The sequence below is a fragment of the Babylonia areolata genome, chromosome 11, assembly GCF_041734735.1.
Source record: "Babylonia areolata isolate BAREFJ2019XMU chromosome 11, ASM4173473v1, whole genome shotgun sequence".
NCBI classification, from domain to species: Eukaryota; Metazoa; Mollusca; class Gastropoda; order Neogastropoda; family Buccinidae; genus Babylonia; species Babylonia areolata.
In genome coordinates this window covers 1,716,691-1,729,045 of record NC_134886.1, presented here as the reverse complement: position 1 = coordinate 1,729,045, position 12,355 = coordinate 1,716,691, and the positions used below count along the sequence as shown (strand labels likewise).

Sequence of the window (12,355 nt, the reverse complement as noted above, 5' to 3'; positions counted from 1 at the left end):
TCAGACACCTGATCCTACCCCCCTTACCCCACCCCCCCTTTTTATGTTCTAAATTATTCTATTATATATCTTTGAAAGGAAATGTGGTGCGGCGTGTATGGGTCAGCCAGCACGCTTTGACACCACCTTGGAACTGAATCTGATTCTGTTGCAGTCTGGATCCCGACGCCCCCCCTCCCCCCCCCCAATACCTCCCCCCCCAGCCCCCCCCCTCCCCCCTCCCGCCAGTTCCCAAGTCAAAATAATAGACCCGCTGGAGAGTTCCGCTTCCGTCTTGGATCTTGTACATGCGCATCTAACTTTTACTGGAAATCACGATTAATGCCAAAGGCGATCGACATAGACAAAAGCAGCAAACATGTGTTGTTCTCCATTTCGTTAGTTGACAGCCTCCATTGCTACAACCAAACTGTACAATCAAGTGTCATTGTATGCACAATTGAAAAAAAAAAAAATTATGCAAAAAGTCGAAAAAATGAAGTGTACTGTTTTTGCACATTCTGCCTCTTGCAAATCGCCTTTGTTGCTCGGAGACAGCCAGTTAACTTCCAGAGCACATGATCATGCGACGGGCCACTATAATAATAAGTCATGTAAGCAAGGAACTCTTCAGCGGTCTATTCACTGTGACCCAGCGCCCCCCCCCCACACCCACCCACTCCCCTGTCCCTCCCACCACCCTCCCCACCCCTAACGGCGTCAGTTCCCGTTTACCTGGGGGACGGAGAGGGTGAAGGTGGGGTCCGAGTCCAGCATGAAGTTCTTCCTCTTGGCCTCGGGCAGCGGGGTGGTCTCCCTTTTCTCGCTCCAGTGGTGCACGATCTCCTGGTCGGAGGGGCATGTCTTGCGGAAGGTGTCGCTGGCGTAGGCTGCCGCCAGGTAGCGCCACAGTGACGTCAGCTGCGGGGGGATCCGGAAGTCCTTGAAGGCGGCGGCTGCCACCCGGATGTGCTGCAGCTTGGGCAGCATCAGGCAGTCCAGGTGGGACAGGGCGTCCCCGCACAGGTAGCGGGTACCTGGTCACAGAGACACAGTCACACAGATACACACAGGTAGCGGGTACCTGGTCACAGAGACACAGTCACACAGATACACACAGGTAGCGGGTACCTGGTCACAGAGACACAGTCACACAGATACACACACATACACACACAGAGAAAGCCACACACATACAGAGAGAGAAGCACACACACATACAAGCACATACACGCACACACACAGACACACACAGACACACATACACACACACAGATACATACACACACTCACAGACACGGGTACACACAATAGACATACGCACAGACAGACAGACAGTTGCACACACAGACACACACATGGGCACACAGACATACACACAGACCGACAGACAGACACACACACACACACATGCACGCACACACAGAAAAAATCATTTTAACACTTTTGCCATGGGAGTCCCACCTACTGATGGTGTATGATATCAGGTGATGATATCAGGTCACACAATGTGAGGTGTATGATATCAGGTGATGGTATCAGGTCACACAATGTGAGGTGTATGATATCAGGTGATGGTATCAGGTCACACAATGTGAGGTGTATGATATTTGGCGATGGTATCAGGTCACACAATGTGAGGTGTATGATATCAGGTGATGGTATCAGGTCACACAATGTGAGGTGTATGATATCAGGTGATGGTATCAGGTCACACAATGTGAGGTGTATGATATCAGGTGATGGTATCAGGTCACACAATGTGAGGTGTATGATATCAGGTGATGGTATCAGGTCACACAATGTGAGGTGTATGATATCAGGCGATGGTATCAGGTCACACAATGTGAGGTGTATGATATGGAGTGATGGTATCAGGTCACACAATGTGAGGTGTATGATATCAGGTGATGGTATCAGGTCACACAATGTGAGGTGTATGATATCAGGTGATGGTATCAGGTCACACAATGTGAGGTGTATGATATCAGGTGATGGTATCAGGTCACACAATGTGAGGTGTATGATATCAGGTGATGGTATCAGGTCACACAATGTGAGGTGTATGATATCAGGTGATGGTATCAGGCCACACAAAGGCAGTACGATATCAAGTGATGGTTTTTGAATTTCTTGTTTTAGCAAGGAGCTGAGATGTATACGATTGTCTTTTGTTCTTTATTTATTCACTGGCTTATTGAAACTACTGTTGTTGTTGTTGTTGTTGTTTGTTGTTGTGGTTGTTTGTGGTTGTTTGTGGTTGTTTGTGGTTGTTGTTGTTGTTGGTGTGTGTGTGTGTGTGTGTGTCTGTGTCTGTGTGTGTGTGTTTGTGGGTCTACCTGTCCGTCTGTCTCTGTGGAACTGTCGTCTCTGCGTGAGTACCAGTTTGTCTGTGTGTCTGTCTGTCTGTCTGCCTGCCTTTCTCCTTCTCTGTCAGTGTGTGGCTGTCTGCCTTTCTCCTCTGTCTGTCTGCCTTTCTCCTCTGTCTGTCTGTCTTTCTCCTTCTCTGTCTGTGTGTGTCTGTCTGCCTTTCTCCTTCTCTGTCTGTGTGTGTCTGTCTGCCTTTCTCCTTCTCTGTCTGTCTGCCTTTCTCCTTCTCCGTCTGTCTGTCTCTGTCTGTCTGCCTTTCTCCTTCTCTGTCTGTCTCTGTCTGCCTTTCTCCTTCTCTGTCTGTCTCTGTCTGTCTGCCTTTCTCCTTCTCTGTCTGTCTGCCTTTCTCCTTCTCTGTCTGTGTGTGTCAGTCTGCCTTTCTCCTTCTCTGTCTGCCTTTCTCCTTCTCTGTCTGCCTTTCTCCTTCTGTCTGTCTGTCTGCGTCTCAGTCTGTCTGCCTTTCTCCTTCTCTGTCTGTCTGTCTCTGTCTGTCTGCCTTTCTCCTTCTCTGTCTGTCTGCCTTTCTCCTTCTCTGTCTGTCTGCCTTTCTCCTTCTCTGTCTGTCTGCCTTTCTGCTTCTCTGTCTGTCTGCCTTTCTGCTTCTCTGTCTGTCTGCCTTTCTGCTTCTCTGTCTGTCTGTCTGTGTCTGTCTGCCTTTCTCCTTCTCTGTCTGTGTGTCTGTCTGTCTGCCTTTCTCCTCTGTGTGTCTCTGTCTGTCTGCCTTTCTCCTTCTCTGTCTGTCTTTCTCCTTCTCTGTCTGTGTCTGTCTGTCTGCCTTTCTCCTTCTGTCTGTCTGTGTCTGTCTGCCTTTCTCCTTCTGTCTGTCTGTCTGCCTTTCTCCTTCTCTGTCTGTCTGTGTCTGTCTGCCTTTCTCCTTCTCTGTCTGTCTGTCTCTGTCTGCCTTTCTCCTTCTCTGTCTGTCTGTCTCTGTCTGTCTGCCTTTCTCCTTCTCTGTCTGTGTGTCTCTGTCTGTCTGCCTTTCTCCTTCTCTGTCTGTCTGCCTTTCTCCTTCTCTGTCTGTGTCTCTGTCTGTCTGCCTTTCTCCTTCTCTGTCTGCCTTTCTCCTTTGTGTGTGTCTGTCTGCCTTTCTCCTTCTCTGTCTGTCTGTCTGTCTGTCTGCCTTTCTCCTCCTCTGTCTGTCTGTCTCTGTCTGTCTGCCTTTCTCCTTCTCTGTCTGTGTGTCTGTGTCTGTCTGCCTTTCTCCTTCTCTGTCTGTCTGTCTCTGTCTGTCTGCCTTTCTCCTTCTCTGTGTGTCTGTCTCTGTCTGTCTGCCTTTCTCCTTCTCTGTCTGTCTGCCTTTCTCCTTCTGTCTGTGTCTCAGTCTGTCTGTCTTTCTCCTTCTCTGTCTGTCTTTCTCCTTCTCTGTCTGTCTTTCTCCTTCTCTGTCTGTCTTTCTCCTTCTCTGTCTGTCTGCCTTTCTCCTCTGTCTGTCTCTCTCTGTCTTTCTCCTTCTCTGTCTGTCTGTCTCTCTCTGTCTTTCTCCTTCTGTCTGTCTGTCTGTCTGCCTTTCTCCTTCTCTGTCTGTCTGTCTTTCTCCTTCTCTGTCTGTCTGTCTCTGTCTGTCTGCCTTTCTCCTTCTCTGTCTGCCTTTCTCCTTCTCTGTCTGTCTGTGTCTGTCTACCTTTCTCCTTCTCTGTCTGTGTCTCAGTCTGTCTGCCTTTCTCCTTCTCTGTCTGTCTCTGTCTGTCTGCCTTTCTCCTTCTGTCTGTCTGTCTGTCTGCCTTTCTCCTTCTCTGTCTGTCTGTCTTTCTCCTTCTCTGTCTGTGTCTCTGTCTGTCTGCCTTTCTCCTTCTCTGTCTGTGTCTCTGTCTGCCTTTCTCCTTCTCTGTCTGTGTCTCTGTCTGTCTGCCTTTCTCCTTCTCTGTCTGTGTGTCTGTCTGTCTGCCTTTCTCCTTCTCTGTCTGTCTCTGTCTGCCTTTCTCCTTTGTCTGTATGTCTCTGTCTGTCTGCCTTTCTCCTTCTCTGTCTGTGTCTCTGTCTGTCTGCCTTTCTCCTTCTCTGTCTGTCTGTGTCTGCCTTTCTCCTTCTCTGTCTGTCTGTGTCTGCCTTTCTCCTTCTCTGTTTGTCTGTCTCTGTCTGCCTTTCTCCTTCTCTGTCTGTCTGCCTTTCTCCTTCTCTGTTTGTCTGTCTCTGTCTGCCTTTCTCCTTCTCTGTCTGTCTGCCTTTCTCCTCTGTCTGTGTGTCTCTGTCTGTCTGCCTTTCTCCTCTGTCTGTGTGTCTCTGTCTGCCTTTCTCCTTCTCTGTCTGTGTCTCTGTCTGCCTTTCTCCTTCTCTGTATGTCTCTGTCTTTCTCTACCTGTTAGTCTGTTTATCTATGACACGCACTCTCTTGTTGTGGTAACCGGTTATGCAAGCACTCATGCTGTTTACATTAACTCTTTCCATACGAACGGCTGAAGAGACGAGGTTATCAGCGTTTCACCCCAATTACCATCATCAAAATATGGCAAGCGGAAGGGCTCTTATACTGAAGACGGGTGAATGGTTGACAGAATACCACAATTCTGACGACGGAAGCTAAAGGTTGGGTCATTCAGACACTCCCTGGTCATCCGAGGGGTCTGTGTAGAGGAGAAGAGAGGACTGGCCGAACTGAGTGAGTTAATTAACCGTCTCTGTAGCCATCGTTGAGTAATCCGTTGTTACCCCTATGTAACTGGGGCTGGGACCTTCAATTGTGGCTATAAGTTCTCTCAGTCCTTATGTCACTGTCTGTCTATCTGTTCGTCTTTCTGTGCGTCAGTCTGTGTCTGTGTCTGACCGGGTGTCTCAGTCTCTCTCATCTTTATCAGGCAAGTCTCACATCACTCTGGCGGATATTCTATGTAATTCTATTTCATTTATACTTATTTAAACTAAAGTCTCTCTCATCTTTATAAGGCAAGTCTCACATACTCTGGCGGATATTCTATGTAATTCTATTTCATTTATACTTATTTAAACTAAAGTCTCTCTCATCTTTATAAGGCAAGTCTCACATACTCTGGCGGATATTCTATGTAATTCTATTTCATTTATACTTATTTAAACTAAAGTCTCTCTCGTCTTTATAAGGCAAGTCTCACATCACTCTGGCGGATATTCTATGTAATACTATTTCATTTATACTTGTCACGTGACCGGTGGAGGTTGAGGACCCCCCTACAACCCGACAGGCCCCGCGCAATCTAATAAAAGAAAATTTAAGAAAAATGGGTCTCCGGATCCTCGCACGCTCAATTAAGTGCAGCCAACGCCAAGAATTTATACACAATACCAAACTTTCACTCACTCACACAGACATACTGACAACCGAAACAGCAGTGAGGCCTAAACTATTTCCCTTAATCCCCCCCCCCCAAACTCCCCAAACTTACTAACCCGCTAATACAAATCGCCACATCATTTCATGCTTTCTTTGTTGTTGTTTTTTTTAAAGTGGGAATGAGAGAAAAATAAATAAATAAATCACATTCGCTCGAACACACACACTCACCCCTCTTGTGCACTGCTGTCACACATGCACACGCATCCTCTACCGTACATGTACGGCTCGCATTGGTCCTGAACACGAGGGTCCATGCCACAGACAACCCAAGATGCCGGCGACCACGGAGAGTCCTAGTCCTTCTGCAGACAGGGCATGCAAAGCGGCAATCTTCATGTGCGTCGGGGACACTCCTGTGACAGACTCAGGGAATTCACAGGCGCAGGGAAGGCTGCGGGTGCCCAGGACAACGGCGGAGGCTGGGGAAGGTGGATTGCGTGAGTCCAAGGCGACCTTAACACCCGGGGAACGTGCGGGACTCGTCGGAACACTCTTCGGAGCTCAAGACCTCGTGAGGGAAAAAAAAACATAAGGGAGATTAAATCCCTGGAACTAGAATGTTGTTCCAGACCACCTGGTCGGACACGGACCCAGGAAACGTAGTGGCACTGGAGGCCCCAAACCCGAACCGAATCGGTAAAAAAAACCCCTCCTCACTCCAAAATGAATGGAGCAGGAACTGGAAAAGAAACCACCTCTCCCTGACTGGGTGCAACTGCCAGTGATTAAAGCATCTTACGATGCCCACGACATCGACAGGTGAGTTCTTATCAGACCTGTAGCTCAGCTTAATAACGTGCAGATATACATGCACGAGAAAAAGAAAACAACCTGAGCTGACTGAGGGAGGGAAGGAACACACACTCACGCACGCGTACACACGCACACATGCACGCACGCTCAGAAAGAAAGAAAGAAAGAAAGGGAAAAAAACAACAACAAAAAACAGCGAAAATCATGAAGTATCTGAGGGGTCAAGTTGACCAAAATTTCCTCTTTTTTTTTTTTTCAACGCTACACTGTCGCACGGGACAATACTTATTTAAACAAAAGTCTTTCTCATCTTTATAAGGCCAGTCTCACATACTCTGGCAGATATTCTATGTAATATTATTTCATTTATACTTATTTAAACTAAAGTTTTAGTGCCTTCAAGACTATATCACAAACATCCAATGACAGTGCTAAGTTTCACGAATTATTGAAATTACTCACATTGAATGAAAAATGATGCATTCTCAATGTCTTTGTCTGTCTGTGCACCACCTCTCTCCCTCTCCCTTTCTTCTACCCTCTCCCTTCTCCCTTATATCCACCCCCACCCCGCCCCCGCCCCCCTCAGATCCATAACTTGTCAAACTATTCCATAACGTTCATTCTGCTGTCACGGAGACTGCGCCACTTGACGTGTGATCTGTCTGATGTGTAGATGATGTAACAGCCATCCGTCACATGGTGTGTGTGTGTGTGTGTGTGTGTGTGTGTGTGTGTGTGTGTGTGTGTGTGTGTGTGTGTTTCTGTGTGTGTGTGTGTGTGTGTGTGTGTGTGTGTTTCTCTGTGTGTGTGTGTGTGTGTGTGTGTGTGTGTGTGTGTGTGTGTCTGTCTGTCTGTGTGTGTCTGTGTGTGTCTATGTGTCTGTGTTTCTGTGTGTGTGTGTGTGTGTGTGTGTGTGTGTGTGTGTGTGTGTGTCTCTCTCTCTCTCTCTCCCTCTGTGTGTGTGTGTGTGTGTGCGCGCGCGCGCGCGTCGTGATACTGTGTGCACCTACCAGCTGTAAATTTATAATCATGGCGACAAACCGAAAAGAAGTTCGTAAAGAACCAGCCGTGAGCAGTGTGTGTATTTATTTACAGAACAACGAATGAATCACTTTCCCAGAGCGCGATGCCTTGCATTCATCAAATGCTTTACATTTCGAACGGAAAGCGACGAAACGTCACACATCTTACGTGAACAGGAAGGGGTTAATCCTATTTATAGATCAACGATTCATCACTCAATAAGCCAAACTGACAGGAGGGGGGTGATAGGTGTGGTGAGGAGGGGGCGTGTTGGTGGGGGGTGTGGTGGGGGCGGGTTGAGGAGTGAGGGGAAGATAGAGGAAGGGACAACTATCGCTGGGGTGAAAATATCTGACCTGGAATTTTCCTTGACCATCACGCGGGTCGCTACAGTAAAATCTAACGGTACACTTGTCCCAGTATCTCCTGCTACAGGTTGGGGAACGCTTGAATACGCCTACAACACACGCACACCTTTTAACACACACACTCACACACATACCATCACCGCCAACCACACTACACACACAAACACAGGAAAGCACTGACCATGTTACGAATCAGCGCCCATGACTTACAAATCGAACAGGGAAGATATAAAAATACACCGAAAGAACAAAGACTGTGTGATACTTGTAACAGTTTAGAAGATGAGATTCACCTTTTAGACAATTGTGTAAAGTACAATACTGACACAGATTCCTAATCGATATATGTCGTCCAAATGCAAAGCCTAGTGAATTGATCCTTCTAACAGAAATACAGCCAAGGCTGGCGAAATTTGTTCATGAATGTTTTTCTTAATATGCTCATGTTTATGTTTCATTATGTCTTATAAACTAAGGTTTTATGACAAAAAGTATTCTATTCTATTCTATTCACACACACACCACACCACACCACACACATCACCACCCACATATCACACACACACACACACACACAACCACCACCCCTCCTGCAGTACCCCACTACCACCCACCCACTCAAATTCTTCCCTCTCCACACACACACGAGCACTCTTTGTAATGGATGCCTAAAATCTTCATCCCTGAATTAAAATACTTTGAGGTCTGAGTTCTGAATTCACTGACCCGCCCTCTCCACGATATGATCGATGACCACAACCTCCACCCACCCACCACCACCTACAACCCCCCCCCCCCACCCCCCACAACCCATCACCACATGGTTAAACCCTAGAAGGCGTGCGTAAATTCAGTGTTTTTGTTTTGTTTTCTTTTTGTTTTTTCGATATATTTTATCATATCACTGTCCATGCAAAAAATATCAGTCAGACATGTCAATCCTGCTACTGTCAATTGCGGCGAATCAGTTCCGTCCGGAAATATATGTCCACTGACGCAACATCTAGACTTGTCGTTTCTCTCATTCTCTCTCGCCTTGACTACTGTAATCTCTATTGTCTGGTTTGCCTGCTTCATCCATTCAGTCCCTTCAACGCATACAAAACTCTGCTGCCCGACGTGTCCTTAGAAAGAAAAGATCTGAGCACATCACTCCTCTTTTACAACATCCCTGTCTCACAAAAAATAAAGTACAAGATCAGCACTCTATGCTATAAATATATTTACAAATCTACCCCTTCCTATCTCTGTGGCTGCCTTCACCTCTACACTCCATCTCGCTCACTACGATCGGCTTCGGATCCACTCTTTAGACATACCCAGTGTCACGCGAGCTAAAGCGGACGTGCACCCTCCCTAAGATACCCCACTACAGATGCCACAACACAACAAGCCCACACAGAAACGAAATTATGTAATGCATTTAATGATTGTGTGTATATGTCAATAGATGTATGTGAATAAAACAAATTTTAAAAATATCAAGAGCATACAAAAAAACCCAACAACCACCCCCCCAAAACGGCAGCAGAACTACAGCTTCAGTCTTGTCACATTTTACCACAAGGGCACTGGTAAGTGAGATGTCAAACCACCATCACTATAAGCACAGGATGGTCTGTTTTCCACGATTTAAAAAAAAAAAAAAAAAAATTAAACACATGAACACAGGAGTGTTGCTGACGCTGGCGGACGGAAGACAGGCCCCCAGTATGGAAAACGTCAGTGGAGCGGATCCGTCGCCGGCTCCGAGAGGCGGGTGGTCTGGAACCACCATGTTACAAATAAAACGTCTACAAAACTGGCGGCACCTAGCGAGGAGCGCACAGGAAGACGCATTGGCAGCCCAAAGCCATTGATGAATAATTATTTCGAGAGATATCAAATTTTACAAATCTTATGGAAAACATACGTTTATAGTTGGTTGGGGTTTTTTTTGTTGTTTTTTAAGTGAATGACATTATCAATGGTTGCCGGCATCTTTTTCCGCACGCCTCGCCGCCTCGACACCGTAAAAATAGACTAACAATTATCTCCCTTTCTTCCAGTATTTCACATGTCATAAAACAAATCATTTACCATATACAACAGTACTGTTTTCTACAAGCATGAATTTACTCCCGATGTTAACTCGTGGCCTCTAGTTGGACGAGCTCCTTAAACCTTAAAAATATCCAATAAAATTGTCTTCAGCATGTAAAAAGCAAGGTATCTAAAATTACCCCCTTCCATTGAAAAACTCCCACTTGGGCAGACATGTCAAAAATGTAGCTCCTCCCCAATTCTTAAATTTCATATTTATTCCTTACATCTCCACTATAACATTTGAGCAACATGTGACAACTCATCGCCCCTTCACAGGCTCATAACTTTCACAATAATAAACCATGACAAGAGAAAGGTCACAACAAACAGGAGACAGAAAATACAAACGTAACAATGAACCACGACGGAGGAAAACAATACATAAACAGGTCTGGAACACAAGCTCCTACCTAGAGCGACGTGACGTTGCCCCACGATTAGAACGGAGGCACAACGCCTCAAGACGCGCGCCAGGCAACTGGAGAAACACTGAAGGGACAAGACAAAAGTCACCCACTGGCCACCGCACAGTGTTCTGTAAACGAACAACGGGTGCTAACATCGAAACACAGAAATGAAGAACAGTTCCACTGGCGGACAAAGTCATTTACAGAGGAAAAAACAAACAAACATCAGCCGCTAAGCGCTGGTTCTACCACCGTCTTTCTCCAAGGACTGACTCCCTTCGAGTGAAGCTAGGGACAAACCGGCGAGGAGCATTTGAAGCATTAGAACTCCGCTCACTCTGTTCACTCAGCTTCCTATATATTTTTTTCCGTTCAGTTGCACGAAACACTTACAAACCATAGAAAACATGACACAACAGCACGACCTCACTACGCTCGAACGCCCAGCCACCACGGGGAACACGCACGATCTGATGGAAAGCATCGTGCACGCACATAAGCACACCCGCCTCTAAAAATAATCCAGCGACCCACTAGCCTCCGCCAACTTCGCTTGTCATGATAGAAGAAAGAGGGAATGAGATGGACTCGAAACCCCCTCCATAAACGTAAAAGAAAAGAAAAAATAGCGGAACCATAATGTCGTCCGTGACACCCAGATTCAAACACCTGCCTGTTGGCCGCCGCTCTTTCTGTCTCTGGACCTTGTAATTGGAATGAACTTCCTCTCTCGCTTCGTCAGGTCTCCACACTCAGCTCTTCCCAAAATACCCTCCCTTCCCTGCCTCTTCCTTGTCTTCAGTTTTTCCAGTTTTTGAGTTATGCATGCGTTTGAATGACTGATGCGAAAGCGCTTTGATTTGTCTCTGCACAAGATTCAGCGCTACATAAATATAATAATAATATTATCCTCCAAGGAACGTCCCAGAAGCAGTCGGAGGTCAATCAGAGACAAACTCATGGACATTTACTGTTTCTCAGCCTTGTTTCTTCTGCCTTTTCTACCGTCAGAAAATCAAGTAAGGGCCATCACTCTACAATTAGTTGCCGGAAGCTGCGATTTGCTGACAATGTGTCAGCCAAGCGGATTGGTCTGAGCAGAAGCTGAGTGGAGGAAAAAGGCAACAGGTAAAGATGGCTTTGATTTTGATTCCCAGTTGATCTCCGATTGATTGAGGAACGTTTCTTGCATGAATGCATGATGAGAATTTTCGTTTAAAACACACTGTGTGTGATTTCAGGCCGGTCTCACCCTGACACACCCACACCCACAGCCGACACACCCACAGCCGACACACCCACACCCACACCGACACACACACACACACCCACAGCCGACACACCCACACCCACACCGACACACCCACAGCCGACACACCCACACCCACACCGATACACACACACCCACAGCCGACACACACACACACACCCACAGCCGACACACCCACAGCCGACACACCCACACCCACACCGACACACACACACACACACACAGCCGACACACCCACAGCCGACACACCCACACCCACACCGACACACACACACACCCACAGCCGACACACCCACATCCACACCCGACACACCCACACCCACTCACCCACACACACCCGACACACCCACACACCCACAGCCGACATACCCACACACCCACACCCAACACACCCACACTCACACCCGACATCCACCCAGCCACTTACCGGCCTTCTCCAGACACACACACAGACACAGACAGACACAGACACAGACAGACACACACACAGACACACACACACCACCTCCACTGCCACCACCAAAAACTTTCTGTGATTTCACGCCCGTCTCCTAGGATTCAATCCCCCCTCAACCCCATCCCCATCACCATCCCCCACCCACCCACCCACTCCCGACAGCCCCCTCCCCCTGCCCCCCCCCACCCTCCCTCCCCCACTCACCAGCCCTCTCCAGAAACTGGTCGATGACCAGCAACTCCTTGAGGAGGTGTTCCTCCGTGTGACTGACGTTCTTGACGTAGAAGGAGAACTTGGAGAAGATGTCCAGACAGGCGGAGTGCGCCGCGCCGT

General features: G+C 47.5%; 1 protein-coding gene across 1 annotated transcript in view; it reads right to left on the bottom strand.

Moving 5' to 3' along the window:
* Positions 1 to 229: 229 nt before the first annotated feature.
* LOC143287268 (chloride intracellular channel exl-1-like) overlaps positions 230 to 12,355 on the bottom strand; it is a 12,620-nt gene continuing 494 nt past the window's right edge. The window contains exons 1-2 of the mRNA XM_076595214.1: positions 12,227 to 12,355; positions 230 to 1,016 (exon numbers count right to left, since the gene is read on the bottom strand). The exon at positions 12,227 to 12,355 is cut by the window's right edge and continues 494 nt beyond it. Of these exons, the coding sequence (XP_076451329.1) occupies positions 700 to 1,016; positions 12,227 to 12,355 (446 nt within the window). The 3' untranslated portion in view covers positions 230 to 699. The remainder of the gene's footprint in view (positions 1,017 to 12,226) is intronic.